This window comes from Anolis sagrei, chromosome 11, assembly GCF_037176765.1.
Source record: "Anolis sagrei isolate rAnoSag1 chromosome 11, rAnoSag1.mat, whole genome shotgun sequence".
NCBI classification, from domain to species: Eukaryota; Metazoa; Chordata; class Lepidosauria; order Squamata; family Dactyloidae; genus Anolis; species Anolis sagrei.
Window position 1 is genome coordinate 1,930,001 of NC_090031.1, and position 25,253 is coordinate 1,955,253.

Genomic DNA, 25,253 nt, shown 5'->3' on the forward strand with positions numbered 1-25,253 from the left:
AGGTTGGCTTTAAACCCATCTTTACATCTCTTTTCCTGTCCACCAACATTCTGTTTCCAGTTCTTGAGTTGGGAGTTTTGGGAGACAGTGATCGGGCATTCGGACAACATGGCCTTCGGTCCAGCAGAATTGCTGTCATAGGAGCATTGCTCCAGTGCTTATGGTCTTCGCTTCTTCCAGTACGCTGACATTGCCTCGCCAGTCTTCCCAAGAGATTTGCAGGATTTTTCAGAATTGTGGGAGTTGAAGTCCAAAACACTTTGAGGGAGGGTCGAAGTTTGCCCATGCCTATTCTGTGACTTAGACCTGGGAGGTGCCTAATTGAATGTTTACTGCAGATCCTTAGAAACCGAAGCAGGGGCAAGGAAGGAGGAGAGGAGGGAAAAGTATGAAAGTGAGGAAGTGATATGGATGGATGCTGGGAAGGTTTTGGGGGCCTGTTCTCTTTGCGCCCACTTTTAGGGGAGAGGGGAAGGGCTGGACTTGGAGAAACGTAGTCAACTAAAATTGGATTTTGCATGAATTTGACCGATGTGCACTAATGGGTATAAATCACTAGCTGTACCCGCCACGCGTTGCTGTGGCCAACCTTCCCTCTTTCTCTCCTTCTTTCCCTCCTTCCGTCACATCCTCCTTCCTTCCTTCCTTCCTTCCTTCCTTCCTTCCTTCCTTCCTTCCTTCCGTCAGTCCTTCCTTCCTTCCTTCCTTCCTTCCTTCCTTCCTTCCTTCCTTCCTGTCTTTCCTTCTCTTCATCCATCCTTCTCTATGAGGTGGATCTGTAATTGGTTAAGTGGACAAACACAGAGAGTGCTCACTAATGCTTCCTCTTCATCTTGGAAAGAAGTGACAAGTGGAGCGCCATGAGCAGGGTTCCGTCCTGGGCCCGGTCCTGTTCCACATCTTTATTAACGACTTAGATGAAGGGCTAGAAGGCAGGATCATCAAGTTTGCAGACGACACCAAATTGGGAGGGATAGCCAATAGTCCAGAGGACAGGAGCAGAATTCAAACCGATCTTGACAGATTAGAGAGATGAAGGGCCAAAACTAACAAAATGAAGTTCAACAGTGACAAATGCAAGAGACTCCACTTTGGCAGAAAAAATGAAATGCAAAGATACAGAATGGGGGATGCCTGGCTCGAGAGCAGTACGTGTGAAAAAGATCTTGGAGTCCTCGTGGACAACAAGTTAAACATGAGCCAGGAATGTGATGTGGCAGCAAAAAAAGCCAATGGGATTTTGGCCTGCATCAAGAGGAGCATAGTGTCTAGATTTAGGGAAGTCATGCTCCCCATGCTCTATTCCGCTTTAGTTAGACCACTTTACCTGGAATATTGTGTCCAATTCTGGGCACCACAATTCAAGAGAGATATTGACAAGCTGGAATGTGTCCAGAGGAACAGGGCGACTAAAATGATCAAGGATCTGGAGAACAAACCCTATGAGGAGCGGCTTAGGGAACTGGGCATGTTTAGCCTGAAGAAGAGAAGGCTGAGAGGAGATATGATAGCCATGTATAAATATGTGAGAGGAAGCCACAGGGAGGAGGAGGGAGCAAGCTTCCTTTCTGCTTCCTTGGAGACTAGGACGCGGAGCAATGGCTTCAAACTCCAAGAGAGGAGATTCCATCTGAACATGAGGAAGAACTTCCTGACTGTGAGAGCCGTTCAGCAGTGGAACTCTCTGCCCCGGAGTGTGGTGGAGGCTCCTTCTTTGGAAGCTTTTAAGCAGAGGCTGGATGGCCATTTGTCAGGGGTGATTGGAATGCAATATTCCTGTTTCTTGGCAGAATGGGGTTGGACTGGATGGCCCATGAGGTCTCTTCCAACTCTTTGATTCTATGATTCTATGATTCTATCTCTTTCCTTCCTTCCCCCTTTTTCTTTCTCTTCTGCTGACTCTCTTTTCTTCCTTCTTTCTTTCCTTCTTTCCTTCCCTGCCTCTTTCTCTATATCTTCTTCCCTTCCTTCGCTCCCTCTTTCCTTCCTTCTTTCCCTTTTTCTTTCCTTCTTTCCTTCCTTCCTTCTCTAACTTTCCTTTCTTCTCCCTTTTGCTTTCCCTCACTCTTTCTCTCCTTTCTTCCTTCTCTACTTCTTTCCTTCCTTCCTTCTCTCTTTGCTTCCATGCTTCCTTATCCCTTACCTTCTTTCTTTCCCTCCCTCCTTCTTTCTTTTCCTTTCTTTCTTTTTTCTTCCCCTTCCCTCCCTCTTTCTTCCCTTTTTCTGTATTGTCGTTTAGCTTTCCGTCATTTAGCTTTTTGGGGCTTTTTAGTCCCTTCTGCTGTGTTTTTCCATGTTTTATGAGTGAAGGACATACATTGGGTTGATGGGTGTCTTGTGTCCAAATTTGGTGTCAATTCCCCCCGTGGTTTTTGAGTTCTGTGAATCCCACAAACGGACATTACATTTTTATTTATATAGATTTGCAGAAGGGGCAGCGGAGAGTCAGGCTGAGAATTAGGCCTGTCAGTATTAATCAGGAGGGATAACGCTTCCGAAAAAGAAGTATTTTCAGAACAAGATGACACACTGAGTTATTTGCATAAATATTGAGGCATTAGCATAATTAGCTCTGGGAGTCTTGCGGGTCGCGGTCTGTAGAGGGTGCTGTTGCCATTTGTAATGGGTGGGGAACACGCGTGGGGCGGGGGAATCAGAGTGACCGAATTAAAGGATCTTGATAATTCAGTTTCATAACATACCCACTGAACTGGAACCTCTTTTAGTTTGGTTAGGGATGCGTGTGCTCATTTCGGTATTCACAGTCCCATGCGTCCCACACATTTCATGCTTAAATGTCACAAAAGGGTAAGTCCAACTATAGAGTTTCCAAAAAGAGGGGGGAAAGCTTCCTGGAGTCAGCCCTGCCCATACACTGGGTTTAGGAGTGCACGACCACCAGGGAAAAGGAAACCTAAAAGTAAAGGAATCATCATCATCATCATCATCATCATCATCATCATCATCATCATCATCTATATAAATAAAAAGGTAATGTTTGTTTGTTGGATTAACGTAACTCAAAAACCAATGAACGAATTGACACAAAATTTGGACACAAGACACCTAACAGTCCAACAAGTGTCCACCCATAAACACACACACACACACACACAACCCCAGCAAAACAGACTTTAAAACCCCAAAATACACCATGTATACATATACACGTACACTCATATACATATGCACATGCACAGATTCATACACACACACACACACGTATATATATACACAAATACACACAAATATGTACATATGCACACATACATATACAAACTCATATATACATATACACATGCACATATACATGCACACATACATATATATACATATACACATGCACACACATATACATATCCACATACATACATATATACTCACAAATATGCATATAGACCAGCACATATAGAATCCAAGAGTTGGAAGAGACCTCCTGGGCCATCCAGTCCAACCCCATTCTGCCAAGAAGCAGGAATGTTGCATTCAAATCACCCCTGACAGATGGCCATCCAGCCCCTGTTTCAAAGCTTCCAAAGAAGGAGCCTCCACCACACTCTGGGGCAGAGAGTTCCACTGCTGAACGGCTCTCACAGTCAGGAAGTTCTTCCTCATGTTCAGGTGGAATCTCCTGTCTTGTAGTTTGAAGCCATGGTTCCATTGCGTCCTAGTCTCCAAGGAAGCAGAAAACAAGCTTGCTCCCTCCTCCTCCCTGTGGCTTCCTCTCTCATATTTATACATGGCTATCATATCGCCTCTCATCCTTCTCTTCTTCAGGTTAAACATGCCCAGCTCCTTAAGCCGCTCCTCATAGGGCTTGTTCTCCAGACCCTTGATGATTTTAGTCGCCCTCCTCTGGACACATTCCAGCTTAGAGTCAATATCTCTCTTGAATTGTGGTGCCCAGAATGGGACACAATATTCCAGGTGTGGTCTAACCAAAGCAGAATAGAGGGGTAGCATTACTTCCCTGGACCTAGACACTATGCTCCTATTGATGCAGATCAAAATCCCACAATATGCATGTACACATATAAACACATTAATACACAAATATTTACACACGTATACACACATATATACACACAAACACACATATATACACAAATATATACACACACATACACACAGACTGGGCCACGTGTGGCAGGGGACGGCTAGTAATAATGATGATGATGATGATGATGATGATGATGATAATAATAATTAAAAAAAACTTTATTTCTATTCCGCTCTATCTCCCCAAAGCGACTCAGGGTGGATTCCAAGCATAAAAGGCAAACATTCAATGCTTGAATACAATACATCCATGCTAACAAAATGTATACAACCCAACATATAAATACGAATTATAACTTAACAAACTAAAATTAAATAAAAAGCACAGCCTGTTACAACAGACAGAAGACAAAACATCCAACATCAAATGGAAACATGGATTTCCCATTTCTTTGGGGCAAATCGATTGATTATTTCTCAAGAATATCTATTGAGCTGGTGGGGTGAACAGGGCATGGATACGGATGGCAACTCTTAATCAGAGGTATAATGGTTGTATTACCAACTACTGTTCCTCCTCCTCGTAAGCCAGAGAGCAAAGGTATGCCTTCAGCTGTTTTTTTGAAAGTGGGGAGGGAGGGGACCACCTTTAACTCCTTAGGAAGGGAGTTCCAGAGATGGGGGGCAGCCACGAAGAAGGCCCTTCCTCTCGTTCCCACCAGCCGTGCTTGGGACGGGGGTGGGACTGAGAGGAGGACCTCCTCCGATGCCCGCAGTGTCCGAGTTGGTCTGTAGAGGGAGATGCGGTTTGTCAAATAGTCTGGACCTAAGCCATTTAGGGCTTTAAAGGTAAGAACCAGCACTTTGTATTTAGCTCGGAAGCAGACTGGCAGCCAGCAGAGCTGCCGCAACATGGGAGTGGTTCTTCCCCTGAATGGTGCTCCAGTTAGTAACCTGCTGCCAGTCTCTGGACCATTTGAAGCTTCTGAACTAGCCCCACGTAGAGAGCACGTATGAAGGTCCACTTCCTCTGTTAGCCCCAGCTTCTGCCAACCTAGCAGTTTGAAAACATGCAAATGTGAGTAGATCAATAGGTACTGCTCCAGTGGGAAGGTAATGGCGCTCCATGCAGTCATGCCAGTGGCTACATGACCTTGGAGGTGTCTACGGACAACGCCGGCTCTTTGGCTTTGAAATGGAGATGAGCACCACACCCCAGAGTCGGACACGACTGGACCTTAATGTCAGGGGAAAACCTTTACCTTTACGATGAATGTATTATTAATATGCGTGTATGTATGTTGGTTTGTCCCACAAAGGCTCCTCCGTGGCTTGATGGACCTGGACCAAACTTGGCACACAGACCCCTTCATGATCCAGCTTAAATCAATGGAAGGCTTTGAACTAAAACAAAGGCCCAGAGCAGAGGGAAGGACAGGGAACCAAGCAGATTGGTTGTGGCTGGGTGAAGTGGCCCTCTGTGATGTCACCAGGAGATAGAGGAAACATTGATTTAGGAAAAAGGGGGAGCGGAACCCACTTTTCCACCTGCTTTCCAGATGTGTGGTGTGAAAAATGTGACTCTCCAGAGATGATGCCCCTTCTTTGTTTTCTCGCCACCTAAATGTTTTTTGCACATTCCTCTCCTAGAATTAGACGACAATGAGATGAATCCTCGTCTCCCCGTTCTCAGTTGTGGGTCTCACCCTTCCCTAATAATCAGGGGAGAAATGAAACACTGGTTTAATTGCCTTGTTAATTGGACCCCCCTCTGGTCCCAGAGAGCTTGCTGGCACAACTGTGGCTTGGTGAAGATAGAAAACCAAAGAGCTGGTTGCCTCGCTCCTCCCTGGGAGCAAAGTCTACAACTTGGCGGGCAAAGAGAATCACGGTCAACAGCCTGAGGGTCTTTCTGCTTTGGAAACTCTGGCGCTGGAAGTGTTTCCCAGTCGAGGATGTGCTGCTTTTGCCCTGAAGCGGTTTGCGTGTGGCTTGACCTTTCCTCCTGCGTCCACCTCTCTTGTTTTCTAGTTAACTTGTCCATTTGTTTTGGTCGAGGATATGGATTCCCTTGCCCCAAGGGAAGGTGGGGGTTCTTTATGTATTTATAGAAAAGCCACAAACTAAGTTAAAAACTTGGTGTTGTACTAAATTGACCAGAAGCTGGCCACTTGGGAAAAAAGTGCACCTAAGAATGAAACAAACCCAGCATAACTCCCAGGGATAAATAGCACAGGGCCAGGGCAGTTCAAGTGGGGTCAAATCATACGCATCTGTTTTGAGTTGCTTGACCCTTGTGTTTCCTCTTTCCAGTTTCCCTTTGGCCGGCGCTTGCCCTGCGACATCTACTGGCACGGAGTGTCGTTTCACGACAACGCCATCTATTCCGGCCTGGTCAACAAATTCCCAGGTGATGCCTTGCAAATGAAGAGCCGTGATTGGACGGAGAGGGGGATTGCTGCATGGATCCCCCCAAACAAATCTCTCGCTTCTTGGTTGTTGTTGTGATGTGCCTTCAACTTGGCATTGGCTTTTGGGCTCTCTCTCCAAGAGATTCCTGCAGAAGAGGTTTCCCACAACCTTCCTCTGAAGCTGTGAGAGACTGACTTGCCCAATGGGGTCTCCATTTTTATTTATTTATTTGTGTGTGTGTGTGATGAATATCCTTTTAAGGTCAACCTTTTTCCTGTCTTTTGGGGGGAACCCTCTTGCAACCTCCGGGTGTGTCCAATGCTCCTTCCTTCTCCGTCCTCAGGCATGACCGAAATGGTGCGCAAGATCACGCTGAGCCGCGCCATGCGGACCATGCAGGAGCTCTTCCCCGAGGAGTACAACTTCTACCCCCGGTCCTGGATCCTGCCGGAGGAGTTCGCCATCTTCCTGGCTGAGGTCGGTAGCCTTGTTTTCCTCCTCGTTGTCACAACTCTATTTCCCAAGGCAGATTTCCTGAGTCCATCAATCTCTCTTTCATGTGCAACTGTGGGTTTTTTTTCCCCTCTGGAAGACAGAGCAGGCCTTCCCTTGACTCCCTGAGAAGTTGTGTGGGAGGCCTCAAGGCATTACGGCCCTCCCTTGGCATTCAGCACTCCCAATATTTGGGAGTTCAAAGCAGTTCCAAAATTGTAAAGGTTGCTGGCTGAACAAGGTCACCATTTCTCTGGTTGTGAGTAAACTACAACTCCCAGTAAGGAAGGCCAGTTCTCCCCCAACCTCTCATTTATTTTGTGTTGGTTATTTGGGTTCTTTGTGCCAAGCTAGGTTCAGGACCATCATTGTTGAGGTCCAGAATGCTCTTGGATTGCAGGTGAACTATAAATCCCAGTATCTACAATGGCTATTCCCAAACCTCTCCAGTATTTTTCTAAGGTCATGGGAGTTCTGTGTGCCAAATGTGGTCCAGGTCCATTGTTGGTGGGGGTCACAGTGCTCTGACTTGATGCAGGACGAACTACAACTTCCATCATGTGGAGTCAATCCCCAAACTGCTGCAGTGTGTTTAGTTGCTGATTAGTTCTGCTCTGTTTGTTGTGCAGACAAACTGAGTTGAGAAGAGTAAGAAAGGTGGAGTCTCCTTCTTTGGAAGCTTTGAAACAGGCTGGATGGCCATCTGTCAGGGGTGCTTTGAATGCAATATTCCTGCTTTTTGGCTGGGGGTTGGAGTGGATGGCCCATGAGGTCTCTTCCAACTCTAGGATTCTATGATTCTAAGGGTTAAGGGAGAGGCAGTGGGCGGAGTCATACAAGTTCCACACCAATGGAGAGAGTCAGAAACACTGGGATGTCTGTGGTGGAGGGATCACATAAAACCTAGGATGAAATGGTCCCTGAATGAAAGCATTCCATGGGCAGTTTGGGGAGGGCATTGGCAGGGGTTGGGCTACATATTCATGGTGCCCACTGTGACCTGGGAGTGCGCTGGGTGGCTCCTCAGCACTATGGGTTAATGCTCTTTGTGGAGGCGAGATGCAACCGAGGGCCTTCCCGTTCCCGCTTCCCCTTCTCAGGTCCACATGATCAAGGACAACAACCCTTCCTGGAGGCCCACCTTTATCGTGAAGCCGGACGGTGGGTGCCAAGGGGACGGGATCTACCTCATTAAGGACCCTGGCGACGTCCGGATGTCGAGCAACCTGCAGACGCGCCCGGCGGTGGTCCAGGAGTACATCTCCAAGCCCCTCCTGATTGACAAGCTCAAGTTCGACATCCGCCTCTACGTCCTGCTGAAATCCTTGGAGCCGCTGGAGGTGTACGTGGCCAAAGACGGGCTCTGCCGCTTCTGCACGGAGCCCTACCAGGAGCCCCACCTCAAGAACCTCCACCTGGTCTTCATGCACCTCACCAACTACTCCCTCAACGTCCACAGCGGGAACTTTGTCCACTCCGACAGCGCCAACACGGGGAGCAAACGGACGTTTTCCAGCATCCTCGACAGGCTCTCGTCCAGCGGGGTGGAGATCCGGAAGATCTGGTCCGACATCATTTCCCTGGTCATCAAGACGGTCATCGCCATGGTGCCCGAACTCAAGGTGTATTACCAGTCGGATATTCCCACGGGAAAGCCAGGACCCTCTTGTTTCCAGGTAAGACCAGAACTCAATGCAGCTTTGAGGCTTCCCCTCCATTCCATCCATCCTTTTGTTTACAGCCCACCTTTCTCACAGGTTGGCAACTCAAGGCGGCTTGCAATTGAGTGTATTTGGCTATATTCTCGTTTGATTGTATATAGTTGAAATCATACATAATAGCTGTTCAACAGTGGAACTCTCTGCCTTGGAGTCTGGTGGGGGCTCCTTCTTTGGAGGCTTTTCAACAGAGGTTGGATGACCATCCGTGGGGAGGCTTTGATGGTGCAAGACCTCCTTCACCAATGGGAAAAACATACAAAGCCTCCAGATGCCGGAGATGAAAAGAGGGAAGCCTTTGCCTCTGTCTGTGCACTGTCTGTCTTTGTTGTTAATTGTATAACGGCACCTAATGTTTGCCATTTATGTATTTGCTCTGAGCCCCTTCGGGGAGATAGAGCGGAATATAAATGAAGTATATTATTTTACTGATACAAAACCACAATGTTGTTGTTGTTGTTGTTGTTATTATTATTGAGGTAGAAGGCACATATGAATGTGGGCATTACGAGGGAATGTATTATTGTTATTAAATATTATTATTGTTATTATTATTGAGGTAGAAGGCACACATGAATGTGGGCATTATGACAGAATGTATTGTTTATTACTATTAATATTGTTATTATTATTATTGAGGTAGAAGGCACACATGAATGTGGGCATTACGCTAGAATGTATTGTTTATTATTATTATTATTATTATTATTATTATTATTGAGGTAGAAGGCACACATGAATGTGGGCATTATGACATAATGTTTTGTTTATTATTATTATTATTATTGAGGTAGAAGGCACACATGAATGTGGGCATTATGACAGAATGTATTGTTTATTATTATTATTATTATTATTATTATTGAGGTAGAAGGCACACATGAATGTGGGCATTACGAGGGAATGTATTATTGTTTTTATTATTATTATTATTATTATTATTATTGAGGTAGAAGGCACACATGAATGTGGGCATTACGCTAGAATGTATTGTTTATTATTATTATTATTATTATTATTATTATTGAGGTAGAAGGCACACATGAATGTGGGCATTATGACATAATGTTTTGTTTATTATTATTATTATTATTATTATTATTATTATTGAGGTAGAAGGCACAAATGAATGTGGGCATTATGACAGAATGTATTGTTTATTATTATTATTATTATTATTATTATTGAGGTAGAAAGCACACATGAATGTGGGCATTACGAGGGAATGTATTATTGTTTTTATTATTATTATTATTATTATTATTATTATTATTATTATTATTGAGGTAGAAGGCACACATGAATGTGGGCATTACGAGGGAACGTAGTGTATGATTTTCCAAAAGGTGCTCAAAGTCTCACAACTGACATGGCACGAGAGCAGTAAGAGAACGCAGGTGGGATGGGAAGAGATGCTGGTACATGCCAGAATGGCAATTTGTGCAATAGGTTGTCTTGTATACTCTTCACAGTGCTAATTGTGCAAAACCAGGAAGGGTTTGTATATATTCCTCCACCCCAACACTTCAGGACAGTTTTGCAGGAAATTATCAATTGTCAAAAAAGAAAAAGAATTGTTGGGGGAAATATTGAAAAGTACAGGAAAACCCTTTTCATAATTTTGCCCAGAAGTAGCTCAAGTTTTGATATGTTTGTTTGTTTTCATTTATGATAAAATAAGTCAGGAGTGCATCCCTGTCTGTTAAGGTCAGACCAGTTGGAGATTATTTGCTTGTTTAGTTTGTTTGGGCCAGGCTTTAGCGCAGCAGGTTAACCACCAGATGCAACAAATCTTGCCAGCCGGAAGGTTGACTGTTGGAAGCTTGGGTCAGGGTGAGTTCCTGGCCTGTAGCCCAGCTCCCTGCCAACGTAGCAGATTGAAAACAAATGTGAGTCGATAAATACGAACTGCGAGAAAGCAGGCAGGTATCGATCAGAAAAAGGAGGAAATTTACGAACAAAAGAAAGCTCTTTGGCAGAAAGATGGAGCGACAGCACCCCTCTGTGGCCGGACCGAGCACTGCCTCCAAGATGCCAAAAGATGGGAAAAAACCTATATCTGTTGTCTGTCTTGTTATTGTATTGAATGTTTTCCGTGTATGTGTTCTGTGTTCCGCCCTGAGTTCCCTTCAGAGTGAGAAGGACAGAATATAAATAGTGTAAATAAATAAATAAATAGGTTTGGAAGTGGAAAAGTGCAGAGAGGGCTATTGACCCCCTTCTCTTCTATAAAGATTTTAGGGTTTGACATTCTCCTGATGAAGAACCTGAAGCCGATTCTGCTGGAGGTGAATGCTAACCCCAGCATGAAAATCGAGCACGAGAAAGAGGTAAGCCTTGCTTTTCGCTGCACAAGGTGACCGGGCTTGTACCGTGTCAATAGTTTCAACCAGGGAAGTTTCCTCACTGTACCTCCTCGACCGTGACATACAGATAGATTGCTCCTATCTAGGGAGGCTTAGCTTGGAGGGAAGGGAAAGGCGAGGAAGCGTCTCTTGGTGGGGCCTTATCCTTTTGAAAGCCTTGAGCAGAGCGTGGGTGAGTGTGAGGTCTCACCAGCAATGCCTTTTTTTGGGCTGTGGGCTCCCAGGTGTCTCCAGGAGTCTTTGAATACATCCCAAGCCCCGTCGATGAGGAAATCAAGGTGGCCGTCATCCGGGACACCCTCCGCTTGGTGGACCCCCGCAAGAAGAAGAAGCTGCAGCAGCAGCAGGGAGAAATGGGGTGAGTAGTGCCTTGGGGTCGTTCCCTTTTCACAGGAGAAACGCTCAGTTGGACTTCTGAATGCTTCAACCTGCTACTCTTTTGCACTGCTTGCTTCAGGTTTGTGGTCAGTCGCCTGTTTATATATTTATATATTTATTTATTTATTTACAGCTTTTCTGTTCCGCCCTTCTCCTCACCCCGCAGGGGACTCAGCGAGGATTACATATATGGCAAACATTCAATGCCAATTTTTGACATACAAACATATACAGACATACACAGAGGCTATTTAACTTTTTTTCTGGCCACCAGGAGAGCTGTCGGTTTCATCATCCATCTGCGACGCTATTTATTTATCGTGTCAGGGCAACCAGTCGATTATATTACATTTCTAAAAGAACAAAGCAAAAAAACCAAAAAAAAAAAAAAACCAGACGAAAATTGTGAGTTTGGTAGTTGATTAAATGTCCTTTGACCAGTCTCTGTCCCCTTGGAGTGCCTCTGATGTTGCTGCAAGAAGGTCCTCCCTTGTGCATGTGGCAGGGCTCAAGTTGCATTGCAGCAGGTGGTCAGTGGTTTGCTCCTCTCCGCACTCGCATGTCGAGGATTCCACTTTGTGGCCCCATTTCTGAAGGTTGGATCTGCATCTCGTGGTGGCAGAGCGCAGCCTGTTCAGCGCCTTCCAAGTCGCCCAGTCTTCTGCGTGCCCAGAGGGGAGTCTCTCATTTGGTATCAGCCATGGATTGAGGTTCCGGATTTGAGTCTGCCACTTTTGGACTCTCGCTTGCTGAGGTGTTCCAGCGAGTGTCTCTGTAGGTCTTAGAAAACTATTTCTAGATTTAGGTCGTTGACGTGCTGGCTGATAACCAAACGGGATGAGCTGGAGATGTCTCTGCCTTGGTCCTTTCACTATTGGCTGCTACTTCCTGGCGGATGTCAGGTGGTGCAATACCAGCTAAGCAGTGTAATTTCTCCCGTGGTGTAGGGCGCAGGCACCCCGTGATAATGCGGCCTGTCTCATTAAGAGCCACATCCACTGTTTGAGTGTGGTGAGATGTGTTCCACACTGGGCATGCGTACTGGGCAGCAGAATAGCACCTCGCAAGGGCAGATGTCTTCACTGTATCTGGTTGTGATTCCCAGGTTGTGCCAGTCAGCTTTCGTATGATATTGTTTCTAGCGCCCACTTTTTGCTTGATGTTCAGGCAGTGCTTCTTGTAAGTAAGAGCATGGTCTAGAGTGACTCCCAGGTACTTGGGTGCGCTGCAATGCTGTAGTGGGATCTGCGACGCTGATGAAGCACTTCCGCATTCCCCACATGCTTCCCCACTGGAATGCTTTTGCTGGAGTCTTCTTTATGGCCTCATAAATCAGTTAATTTAGCCTCCCCACACTTTAAGGTGGTACCTAATTTTCCTACTTGACGTCTCATCCATTTCCAGAGGCCTCTCCAAAAAAAGAGAGCTCAGAAATGGCGCTGGAGGGTGTCTATTGTTGCTTGACACCACTTTGACTGCCATGGCTCAGTGCTATCGTTTTGCAAGAACTGGAGTGCTAGTGCCTCACCAGACTGCAAGTCCCATGATTCCCTAGCACTGAGCTATAGTAGTTCTCTTGACTTATTGGACTTTCTGTAATGCATGTAGAGTGCTTTATAGTAGTCCAAATGGGACGTAACCAGTGCGTGCACCACTGTGGCCAAGTCAGACTTGTGTAGGAATGGGTGCAGTTCGCACACAAGTTTTAGTTGTGCAAAGGCAGCCCCATGTCCACTGCACCTTATTTATTTATTTATTTATTATTTATTTAAAAGTTTTGTATACGGGCCTTCTCACCTCTCTTGAGGGACTCAGACTGTTTTCCAACCATAATATCACATACAATCAATAAAACATCATAATGCATATTACAATAAAACATTAAAACAGCAATTACAATCAATAACAATAATGGTCAGTCGTCACACTAAAATCGTTGCTCATCATCCTCCATCCAGATCTCAGGGTGTTGGCTCACTGGTCGAATGCCTGTCTCCATAACCAAGTCTTCACCTGTTTCCTAAATGTCAGGATAGACGGGGCGCTTCTGACCTCCAGTGGGAGAGAGTTCCAGAGTCGAGGGGCCACCACCGAGAAGGCCCTGTCCCTCGTCCCCACCAGACGCGCTTGCGAGACCGGTGGGACCAAGAGCAGGGCCTCTCCAGACGATCTTAATAATCTTGATGGTTCACCTCTGCTGGTTCTCTGTCCCAAAAGCCTAACTCTGGCCCTTTTAGCCTGTGGGATTGTGGGGTAAGCAGAACAATCTCCCTGCCAAGGATGAGTGGGGCTTTTTGAGGGGAACCGGGCCCACTTTGCAGCAGAGAGCCAGTCTCTCGACCGCGGAGGCTTGTTTCCCTGCCTGCTTCCCTCCCTCTTTGGCACCGTGTTTTCCTTTTAATCGCTCTCTCTAATATTAGATCCAAGAGGCCTGAGTAATTTGCACTTTCTGTTCGACGTGTTTCTGATTCTCGGGCATCATCTCCCGCTCTTGAAATCCCGCCATTGTGGATTTGCATATCCATTCAGTCCGAGGGAGAGCGGCGCTGATGAATCGCTTATCTCATCCCGGCTGAAATGTGTGGAAATTGCATGCTTGAAAGGGGGGGAAAAACCCATCTCCTTGTTTGGAGAGAATAAACACGGCCTTTCAAAAGGACCTGCTCTCCCTCTCTCTTTTTCCCCATCTTTGGAGCCCAAAATCCCATCCTCCCTCCTGAGTGAAATGTCATCCTTGGCAGAAAGAGATGCAGAGCAGGGACTCTTTCTTGGAATGACAAGAAGGTGAGATGCAGGTGAAAGCCATATCCTTCTTGCCGTTTGCAGTTTTTCACTCCCCCCAAAAGAAAGGAGGGATGAACGTTTGTGCTTTTCAATTATACAAGACTCTATGCCAGGCCGGGGCCAACTTGGGCCCTCCCTCCAGGAGTTTTGGCCTTCAACTCCCACAATTCCTAACAGCCTCCAGCCCCTTTCGTTTCCCCCTCAGCCACTTAAGCAGAAAAGGAAAGTGAAAAAGGAAAAGGAAAGGGCCTGAGGCTGTGAGGAATGGTGGGAGTTGAAGTCCAAGACACTTGGAGGGAGGTCCCAAGTTGACCCATACCTTTGTCCACTTGGAACTGGACACTTTAGTCAATCAAGGGGTCATCTGCATACTCACGTTATGGAAGCTGGAGTCCAAAAGACCTGGAGGGAGGTCCCAAGTTGGCCCATGCCTTTGTTCTCTTGGGACTGGACACTTCAGTCAATCAAGGGATCATCTGCATACCCACGTTGTGGGAGTTGGAGTCCAAAACACCTGGAGGGAGGGCCCAAGTTGGCCCATGCCTTTGTCCTCTTGGAACTGGACACTTCAGTCAATCAGGGGGTCATCTGCATACCCACGTTATGGGAGCTGAAGTCCACAACACCTGGAGGGAAGGCCCAAGTTGGCCCATGCCTTTGTTCTTTTGGGACTGGGCACTTCAGGCAATCAAGGGGTCATCTGCATACACACGTTGTGGGAGTTGGAGTCCAAAACACCTGGAGGGAGGGCCCAAGTTGGCCCATGCCTTGGTCCTCTTGGAAAGGTACACTTCAGTCAATCAGGGGGTCATCTGCATACCCACGTTATGGGAGCTGAAGTCCACAACACCTGGAGGGAAGGCCCAAGTTGGCCCATGCCTTTGTTCTTTTGGGACTGGGCACTTCAGGCAATCAAGGGGTCATCTGCATACACACGTTGTGGGAGTTGGAGTCCAAAACACCTGGAGGGAGGGCCCAAGTTGGTCCATGCCTTTGACCTCTTGGAACTGGACACTTCAGTCAGTCAAGGGGTCATCTGCATACCCATATGGTGGGAGTTGGAGTCCAAGACACCTGGAGGGAGGGCCCAAGTTGGCCCAGGCCTATTCAAGGCAGTGAGGACCATCCTTGGTAGTTTTAATGAAATCTCTTTCCCCAATGCTTCCTCCAGTTGTTTTACAGGAAGCTTGTGTTTGTGTGTGTCTGTGTGCTGCCTCCATCAACTTAAAATGTCGCAACAACACCAGGCTTAATTGGTGATGGTTCATCCAGGATTGTCCCAGATCTCTTGTGGTGTTGTGGTGTGCGTACAGAGGGGAATACGTGATCTTTTGAACGAGGCTTTGAGACTGAAATGGGGCTGGGGAACGTGCATGCCTTTATGCGCATATGTATGTATGTAATGTCATTGCCACCAGGCGTTTGCCTTCCTGCCTGGTCTTTAATTGGGAGCCGAGCGCTTTCTCCTGCGCTTTCTCTCCGAACGGCGTTTGAAGAGCCAATCCTCCCCATAATGATCCTGTCGGGCGGAAAGGAAACAGGCGAGTCTTGCTTTATTAGCGCTAATTAGCCATCAGGAAAAAGAAAACGGGACAGAGGCGTCCGTCATGCCTTCTCTCCGTTTGTTTCCCCCCCTCTCCCTACAAATAATAAACATAGCAGCTTTGGTAAGCCCACAAAACAAACCCAAAATGGTGCCCGTTTCTCTGGAATGAGTTTGGAATTGTCCAAATCTATATCTGAAGGTGTTTTTGCTTCTTGCCGGCAAGAAGAGCACAACAATTGGGAAGGAAGACCTCTCCTATTTGCATAGTTCCTCCTCCTAATTTGACTACCCCTGCCCCTCTCAGAGGACCATTTGTGTCCAACTCTGGAAGATCTTGGAGTTAAAATCAAGCTCACAACAATAAAACCCTGGAGACAAGTGTTTATTTCCATCTTTCCACAATTCCCTAAAAAGACAGTTCTCAAGCTTCCCACTCAAACCCACTGTATTGATCATCCCCAACTCTTATCTGCCCTCTAGTGGGCAGGCACTGTGTCCACAGCCTGTCAACTGACCTTTCAATTTCCCTCACAAAACAGAGGTCGTATTTACACCCCCTTCCCCAACCTCCCAGCCCGTCTCTCAAAGCAGTTGCTCTACTCCGAACTCAAGAACAGAAAACGGAATTTTGGAGGACAGGAAAAGGGGACTGTCTACAGACATCACACCCAACTCCTGGAACGATTCCATCAGCACTGCCTCCGGAAAATCCTGCAAATCTCTTGGGAAGACAAGTGGACAAACGTCAGCGTGCTGGAAGAAGCAAAGACCACCAGCACTGAAGCGATGGTCCTCCGCCACCAACTCCACTGGACCGGCCACGTTGTCTGGATGCCCGACCACCGTCTCCCAAAGCAGTTGCTCTACTCCGAACTCAAGAACGGAAAATGGAATGTTGGTGGCAGGAAAAGAGATTGAAAGACGGGCTCAAATAATAATAATAATAATAATAATAATAATAATAATAATAATAAAACTTTACTTGTTCCCCGCTACCATCTCCCCATGGGACTTGGTGCGGCTTACATGAGGCCAAAGCCCAAAATATATCAAACAACATCAATAACACAACATTAATAAGCCAACCTCAAAAACTCTGGCATAGACACCAAGAGAGAACTGGGAAGCCCTGGGCCTTGAGCTTGAGTTGGAGGTCAGTTGTGACCAGCAGTGCTGTAGAATTTGAAGAGGCACAAATGGAGAGCGAAAGAGAGAAATGTGCCAAGAGGAAGGTGCATCAAGCCAACCCCGATCGAGACCGCCTTCCGTCTGGAAACCAATGCCCTCACTGCGGGAGAACATGCAGGTCAAGGATAGGGCTCCACAGTCACCTACGGACTACCCTTGGAGGACCAATCCCAAGCAGATATGGTGATCCTGACACTTTGGATGCATCTGCACTGTGGAATTCATGGAGGAGTCCATAATCTGGCACTTTGGGTTTCGGATAAGGCAGGCATGGGCCAACTTGGGTCCTAATTGTGGGTGTTTGAGTCCAAAACACCTGGGGGGCCCGACTCTTGCCCAAGTAAAAGCAGGAGGCCACCAATGGCAGTGGATTCATTCCAAGACCCCAAATGGAAAGTGAGAGTGACAGACTAATATAATAATAATAATAACTATTATTATTATTATTATTATTATTATTATTATTATTATTCCGCTCTATCTCCCTGACGGGACTCAGAGCAGATTCAGTGCCATTATACAAATAACAACAAAGACAGACATTACACAGACAAAGGCAAAGGCTTCCCTCTTTCCATCTCTGGCATCTGGAGGGTGTGCTCAACTCTGACCACATGGAGGTGCTGGTGTTCCATTTTCCATGTCGAGGAGCCTGTTGTCCGTGGACGCCTTCCTGATCGAATGGTCTGCATGGGCAAGCTTTTACCTCCCTGCCAAAGCAGTACCTATTGATGGTTGGAAATAGCAACCTTCCACGCCTCCACTAACTGTTTGTAAATGTGTATAATTGTTAATTGGCACTTTAAAGACATGGTTCTTCAGTCTAACCGCTGAGTTACCTGTGTGCCATTACGGGAACACTAGTGAATATCACTTGTTCAAAGGGTTGACTTCTAACAAGGTCATGCCTTTCCTTGACTAGTCGTTTCCAAAAGGTGGTCTCCATGTTTAAGGAAGATTCACATTTGACATCATTTTTACCTTTTCAATAAGGTTATGGAGCAATTATTTCCAGTAGGTTATGGAATTTCTAATATTGAACCCATTTTTTAATCAAAGCCTTAAACGGTTTGGGACCCATCTACCTGTGTGACCGCATTTCTATATACGAACCCACACGATCTCTTTGATCATCTGGAGAGGCCCTGCTCATGATCTCACCTGCATCACAAGCGTGAATGGTGGGAACGAGGGACAGGGCCTTCTCGGTGGTGGCCCCATGACTCTGGAACTCCCTCCCCAAGGACATCAGGCATGCCTCAACGTTGGCAGTCTTTAGAAGGAGCTTGAAAACATGGATGTTCCAGTGTGCCTTCCCAGAATAGGAATCCCATGCAATATGTTCCAAATGCACTTTACGAGAGATCTAGGATTGTCTGCATGCTCACCTATCCCTAAAATATCTTTCCTATTTCCCTTGGACATGCCCAGCATTTTAAATTTTAATCCTTACAGTTGGCCCTGCCACAGGTTTTTTAATGTGTTGTGTCATTATTGTATTGTTTTGTTATGAGTTATTTATTGTTGTATTGTTGTTATGTTTTTATGATGTATGTGGGCTCGGCCTCTTGTAAGCCGCACCAAGTCCTGCGGGAGATGGTAGCGGGGTATAAATAAAGGTTTATTATTATTATTATTATTATTATTATTATTATTATTAGTATTATTATTATTATTGCTCATATAGTATAGGCAGTACTTTAATATTGCTTGGAGGTTCGAGCTGATAAACTCTGCTTCAGGTTCAAGAAATACCTGGCACTACTGTTTTGGAACTGCTAGGTGGGCAGGAGCTAGGGCTGACGGCGGGAGCTCACCTCTATTCATGGCTTTGAACTGCAAAGATTTTCTGCAGCTGGTGGTTTAACCTGTTGTGCTGTTTGAGACGCAGGCAAAGGGTGCGTCTACATTGTAGAATCAATGCGCCTTGGCACCCCTTTTGCTGCCCTGGCTCAAAAGCACATTTCCAAGCCAAAGAGCTGGTGTTATCCATAGACACCTCCAAGGTCATGTGGCCAGCAGCTTAACTGCCTGGCAGAGCGGTATCTGTTGATCAACTCACATTTGCATTTTTTTTCGAACTGCTAGGTTGGCAGAAGCTGGGGCTAACAGCAGGCACTCACCCTACTCCCCAGATTCAAACCACTGACCGTTCACCAGCAAGTTCAGCAGCTCAGCAGTTTAAAGTTGTATTTTCCGCCAAACAAAGCCTTGGTCCGTCTCTGTCTCACCAAACTGCATCTCCCATCAAGTGGGGCCAGCCTGCATTCATTACCCAGAGTGGTGGGTGCGCCTTAAATCTCCTTCCCCGGAGCAGACGTGCCTTTCTCTTCCTTCCTCCTTTCCTTCCCCAAAACCACCGTCTGCGGCCTCCATTTGACTTTGAACTTGACAGCTGCCATTTGGGCCACCGCCGTAAATCTCTCCGCTTTTAATTAGCGGCTGGAAAAGGCATCCCAGGGAGGCCCCGGCCGGCGTGTCTCGGCATAAAGATTAAGGCAGGCAAGGGAAGAAGAAGAAGAAGAAGAAGTGTTCATAAATTAGCCATCATGTTTAAAAGATAAGCGGGCGCTCGGATTGTCATCGGCTTGGTCCAAATTGAAATCCCATCTCTCTCTCTCTTGCTTCGTTCCCAAAGTCGCTAATTCCTTTTTTCCCTTCTGAAGGCAGATCTGTCGCCGGTCAGCAAATTAGAGGAGCAAACGCATTGGGGTCAGACATCGGGATGGAAACGAAACCCTGCTTGTGCTGGCTTCCTCTCATTCCTCTGGCCAATTTTGAGGCTGAGAGAGTGCACCTTGGGTGGTCCCAGGACAAGCAGGGATTCAAAACGTCATCAAAACATACATACACCATCACATACAAACACTGTTTATTATATAGATAGAAAACAGACAGCGTCAATAAATAGATAGATAGATAGATAATAGATAAGATAGATAGATAGATAGATAGATAGATAGATAGATAGACAGATAGATAATAGATAAGATAGATAGATAGATAGATAGATAGATAAGATAGATAGATAGATAATAGATAAGATAGATAGATAGATAGATAATAGATAAGATAGATAGATAGATAGATAGATAGATAGATAAGATAGATAGATAGATAGATAAGATAGATAGATAGATAGATAGATAGATAGATAATAGATAAGATAGATAGATAGATAGATAGATAGATAGATAGATAGATAGATAATAGATAAGATAGATAGATAGATAGATAGATAGATAGATAATAGATAAGATAGATAGATAGATAGATAATAGATAAGATAGATAGATAGATAGATAGATAGACAGATAGATAATAGATAAGATAGATAGATAGATAGATAGATAGATAGATAATAGATAAGATAGATAGATAGATAGATAGATAGATAATATCGATTGATCAATAGGTAGATAGATAGATATAGGAGATAAACATAAAGGTTTCCCCTGACATGAAGTCTAGTTGTGTCCGACTCTAGGACTTTGGTGCTCATCTCCATTTCTAAGCCAAAGAGCCGGCGTTGTCCATAGACACCTCCAAGGTCATGTGGCCACTGGCATGACTGCATGGAGCGCCCATACCTTCCCGCTGGATCTACTATGTGAAGGCAAAGGTTTTCCCCGTCATTGTCCAGTCGTGTCTGACTCTGGGACTTCAGTGCTCATCTCCATTTCCAAGCCAAAGAGTTGGTGTTGTCCATAGACACCTCCAAGGTCATGTGGCCACTGGCATGACTGCATGGAGTGTCCATACCTTCCCACCAGAGCAGTACCTATTAATCTACTACATGAAAGCAAAGGATTTCCCCGACATTAAGTCCAGTCGTGTCCGACTCTAGGACTTTGGTGCTCATCTCCATTTCTAAGCCAAAGAGCCAGCGTTGTCCATAGACACCTCCAAGGTCATGTGTCCACTGGCATGACTGCATGGAGCGCCCATAACTTCCCGCCAGAGCGGTACCTATTGATTTACTACATGAAGGCAAAGGTTTTCGCCGACATTAAGTCCAGTCGTGTCCGACTCTAGGACTTTGGTGCTCATCTCCATTTCTAAGCCAAAGAGCTGGCGTTGTCCATAGACACCTCCAAGGTCATGTGTCCACTGGCATGACTGCATGGAGCGCCCATACCTTCCTGCTGGATCTACTACGTGAAGGCAAAGGTTTTCCCCGTCATTGAGTCCAGTCGTGTCTGACTCTGGGACTTCAGTGCTCATCTCCATTTCTAAGCCAAAGAGCCGGCGTTGTCCATAGACACCTCCAAGGTCATGTGGACACTAGCATGACTGCATGGAGCGCCCATATCTTCCCGCCGGAGCTGTACCTATTGATCTACTAGGTGAAGGCAAAGGATTTCCCCGACATTAAGTCCTGTCGTGTCCAACTTTGGGACTCTGGTGCTCATCTCCATTTCTAAACCAAAGAGCCGGCGTTGTCCATAGACACCTCCAAGCTAATGTGGCCACTGGCATGACTGCATGGAGCACCCATACCTTCCCGCTGGATCTACTACGTGAAGGCAAAGGTTTTCCTCCGACATTAAGTTCAGTCGTGTCCGACTCTGGGACTCTGGTGCTCATCTCCATTTCTAAGCCAAAGAGCTGGTGTTGTCCATAGACGCCTCCAAGGTCATGTGGTCAGTATGACTGCATGGAGAACCTTCCCTTCCCGCCAGAGCGGTATCTGTTGATCTACTCACATTTGCATGTTTGCAAACTGCTAGGTTGGCAGAAGCTGGGGCTGACAGTGGGAGCTCACCCTACTCCCCAGATTCAAACCACTGACCGTTCACCAGCAAGTTTAAACTGCCGCACTGCCGTGAGCTTCTTAGCTCATAACATATAATAATACTAATGCTGATACTATTACTATGTGAAGGCAAAGGTTTCCCCCTGACATTAAGTCCAGTTGTGTCCGACTCTGGGACTCCGGTGCTCATCTCCATTACTAAGCCGAAGAGCTGGCGTTGTCCATAGACACCTCCAAGGTCATGTGGCCAGCATGACTGCATGGAGCAGTGTTACCTTCCCGCCGGAGCGATACCTATTGATCTCACATTTGCATGTTTTCAAACTAGGTTGGCAGAAGCTGGGGCTAACAACAGGAGCTCACCGGACTCCCCAGACTCGAACCACCGACCTTTCAGTTCAACCCACTGCGCCATTGGAGGCTGAATATAAACATGGGTCGTGAACATTAATGCCCACCCACCAGTGATATGATTACAAACCCATTTAAATAACTCAGGTGTGTTCCAAGGTCCTAATGTCGTTGTTGTTTTCGCCCCTCTTTGACCGGCAGAGCGGAGCCTGCGCCTCTCGATGACGAAGAGGAGGAGGAAGAGGAGGAGGAGGAGGAAGACTTCCTGGATGAGGACTCCATAGACAGGCTGGAGCTGCACCGCCGGGAGAACCTGGAGGAGGAGAAGGCCCCTTCCCTCTGTCTGAAGCAAGTCTTCCCCAAATACGCCAAGCAGTTCAACTTCCTGCGGCTGGTGGAGCGCATCGCGGCGCTCTTCATCCGCTTCCTGGGCCTGAAAGGGACCACCAAGTTGGGGCCCACCGCCTTCCGGACATTTATAAGGTGAAAGGTTAGGGGTCATCATTACTATTATTATTATTATTATTATTATTATTATTATTATTATTATTTTCCTATAGGTGTATCCCTACGGAGCTGCGATAGTTGTTATGTCAGTTGAAGCAATTTGTGCTCCTGACTCATCATTACAATCAATAATAATAATAATAATAATAATTATTATTATTATTATTATTATTTAATACCCCACCACCATCTCCCCAATGGGGACTCGGGGTGGCTTACATGAGGCCAAGCCCAACAGCATATGACAATAAAGTGAAACCAAAACACAATAACAACATAGTAAAATACACACAACATATGAGTACAAAAATGATAAAGCAAAATCATACACAATAAAATAAAATAACATAACAATGAGTGGACCGCATGTGCAAGATAAAAACGAAGATATTTATTTATTTTATTTATTTAAAAGTTTTGTATACCGACCTTTCTTGAGGGACTCAGACCGGTTTCCAACCATAATATCACATACAGTCAATAAAACATCATAATACTAAAAATACTAAAATCAGGATGAGACAGGGATGGAGCAGATTGTTTGTGGGGGAGAAACTCATAAAGGAATGGGGTCATAAATATAGACCTTCATACAGGTGGGGGAATATACTCTGGGGACAAATAGTCTCCACAGTACTGAATAATAATAATAATAATAATAATAATAATAATAATCCAGCATATAATAAAAATTATAATAAAAATATAATAAATTAATAATAAAGATCCAGCATATATATCTCATTTGCTGTGACACTGTTTTTGAGTTAGTAAAATAATAATAATAATCCATCATATAATAGAAATTGTAATAAAAATAATCCAGGATATAATAACATTGTAATAAAAAATAATCCAGCATGTAATAAAAACTATAATAAAACTATAATAAATTAATAATAAAAATCCAGTATATATTTCTCATTTGCTGTGACATACTGTGTTTTTGTGTCAGTAAAATAATAATAATAATAATAATAATAATAATAATAATAATCCAGCATATAATAAAATTGTAATAAAAATAATCCAGCATATAATAAAAAATAATAAATATATAATAAATTAATAATAAAAATCCAGCATATATCTCTCATTTGCTGTGACATACTGTGTTTTTGTGTCAGTAAAATAATAAAAATAATCCAGCATATAATAAAATTGTAATAAAAATAATCCAGCATATAATAAAAACTATAATAAAACTATAATAAATTAATAATAAAAATCCAATATATCTCTCTCATTTGCTGTGACATACTGTGTTTTTGTGTCAGTAAAATAATAATAATAATAATCCAGCATATAATAAAATTGTAATAAAATAATCCAGCATAAAAAAATTATAATAAAACTATAATAAATTAATAATAAAAATCCAATATATATATCTCATTTGCTGTGACATACTGTGTTTTTGTGTCAGTAAAATAATAATAATAATAATCCAGCATATAATAAAATTGTAATAAAATAATCCAGCATAAAAAAATTATAATAAAAATATAATAAATTAATAATAAAAATCCAATATATATATATCTCATTTGCTGTGACATACTGTGTTTTTGTGTCAGTAAAATAATAATAATAATAATCCAGCATATAATAAAATTGTAATAAAATAATCCAGCATAAAAAAATTATAATAAAAATATAATAAATTAATAATAAAAATCCAGCATACAGATCTCATTTGCTGTGACATACTGTGTTTTTGTGTCAGTATAATGATGATGATTATGATGATGATGATAATAATAATAATAAACCTTTATTTGTATGCCACTCTATCTTCCCAAGGGGACTCAGGGCAATTTCCAGCATGGTAAGCATTGCACTTACCGACATAAGAACATACAAGAAAACATTAAGTAAGACCAGAACTTAGTGCAGCTTTGAGGCTTCCCCTCCATTCCATCCATCCTTTTGTTTACAGCCCACCTTTCTCTCAGGTTGGTAACTCAAGGTGGATTGCAATTGAATCCAATCAAATGAGAATACAGCCAAATGCATATAGTTGAAACCATACATAATAAGTCATTCAACAGTGGAACTCTCTGCCTCGGAGTCTGGTGGGGGCTCCTTCTTTGGAGGCTTTTAAAGAGAGACTGGATGGCCTTCTATAGGGGGAGCTTTGATTGTGCAAGACCTCCTTCACCAATGGGAAAAACATATGCCGGAGATGAAAGGAGGGAAGCCTTTGCCTCTGTCTATGTACTGTCTGTCCTTGTTAATTGTATAACGGCATTGAATGCTTGCCATTTATGGATTCTGTAATCCATCCTGAGTCCCCTCGGGGAGATAGAGGATGGCTTTTTCCTCACAATCCCTTTCTTTATTATGTCCCAGGAATAGCAGGGTGAGCAACAGCGGGTTCAGCATGGCCGCAGCCGACATCCTCTACATCGACATCACCCGGAGGGGCAGCAGCTACGGGGTCGAGCAGAGAGACTCAGGTGAGCCAGCCCCCCCCCCCTGTCTCCCAGAAGGAGGGTTTTGAGGGTGGGGTAGGGTACCTATGATTTGGACCATTAGGAGAGGTGGGTAACAAATACAAATTATTATTATTATTATTATTATTATTATATTAATTATATTATATTAATTATATTAATTATATTAATTATATTAATTATATTAATTATATTAATTATATTATATTATATTATATTATATTATATTATATTATATTATATTATTGTGCCCCCGGTAGCACAGTGGGTTAAAGCGCTGAGCTGCAAAACCTGTTGACC

The 25,253-nt window shown here is 44.5% G+C and overlaps 1 protein-coding gene across 1 annotated transcript in view; it reads left to right on the forward strand.

The window, feature by feature from the left end:
* TTLL11 (tubulin tyrosine ligase like 11) overlaps nt 1-25,253 on the forward strand; it is a 35,370-nt gene that overhangs the window by 4,422 nt on the left and 5,695 nt on the right. The window contains exons 2-8 of the mRNA XM_060757587.2: nt 6,313-6,409; nt 6,755-6,888; nt 8,004-8,579; nt 10,856-10,951; nt 11,212-11,345; nt 22,192-22,473; nt 24,850-24,956. Coding sequence (XP_060613570.2) covers nt 6,757-6,888; nt 8,004-8,579; nt 10,856-10,951; nt 11,212-11,345; nt 22,192-22,473; nt 24,850-24,956 — 1,327 coding nt within the window. The 5' untranslated portion in view covers nt 6,313-6,409; nt 6,755-6,756. The remainder of the gene's footprint in view (nt 1-6,312; nt 6,410-6,754; nt 6,889-8,003; nt 8,580-10,855; nt 10,952-11,211; nt 11,346-22,191; nt 22,474-24,849; nt 24,957-25,253) is intronic.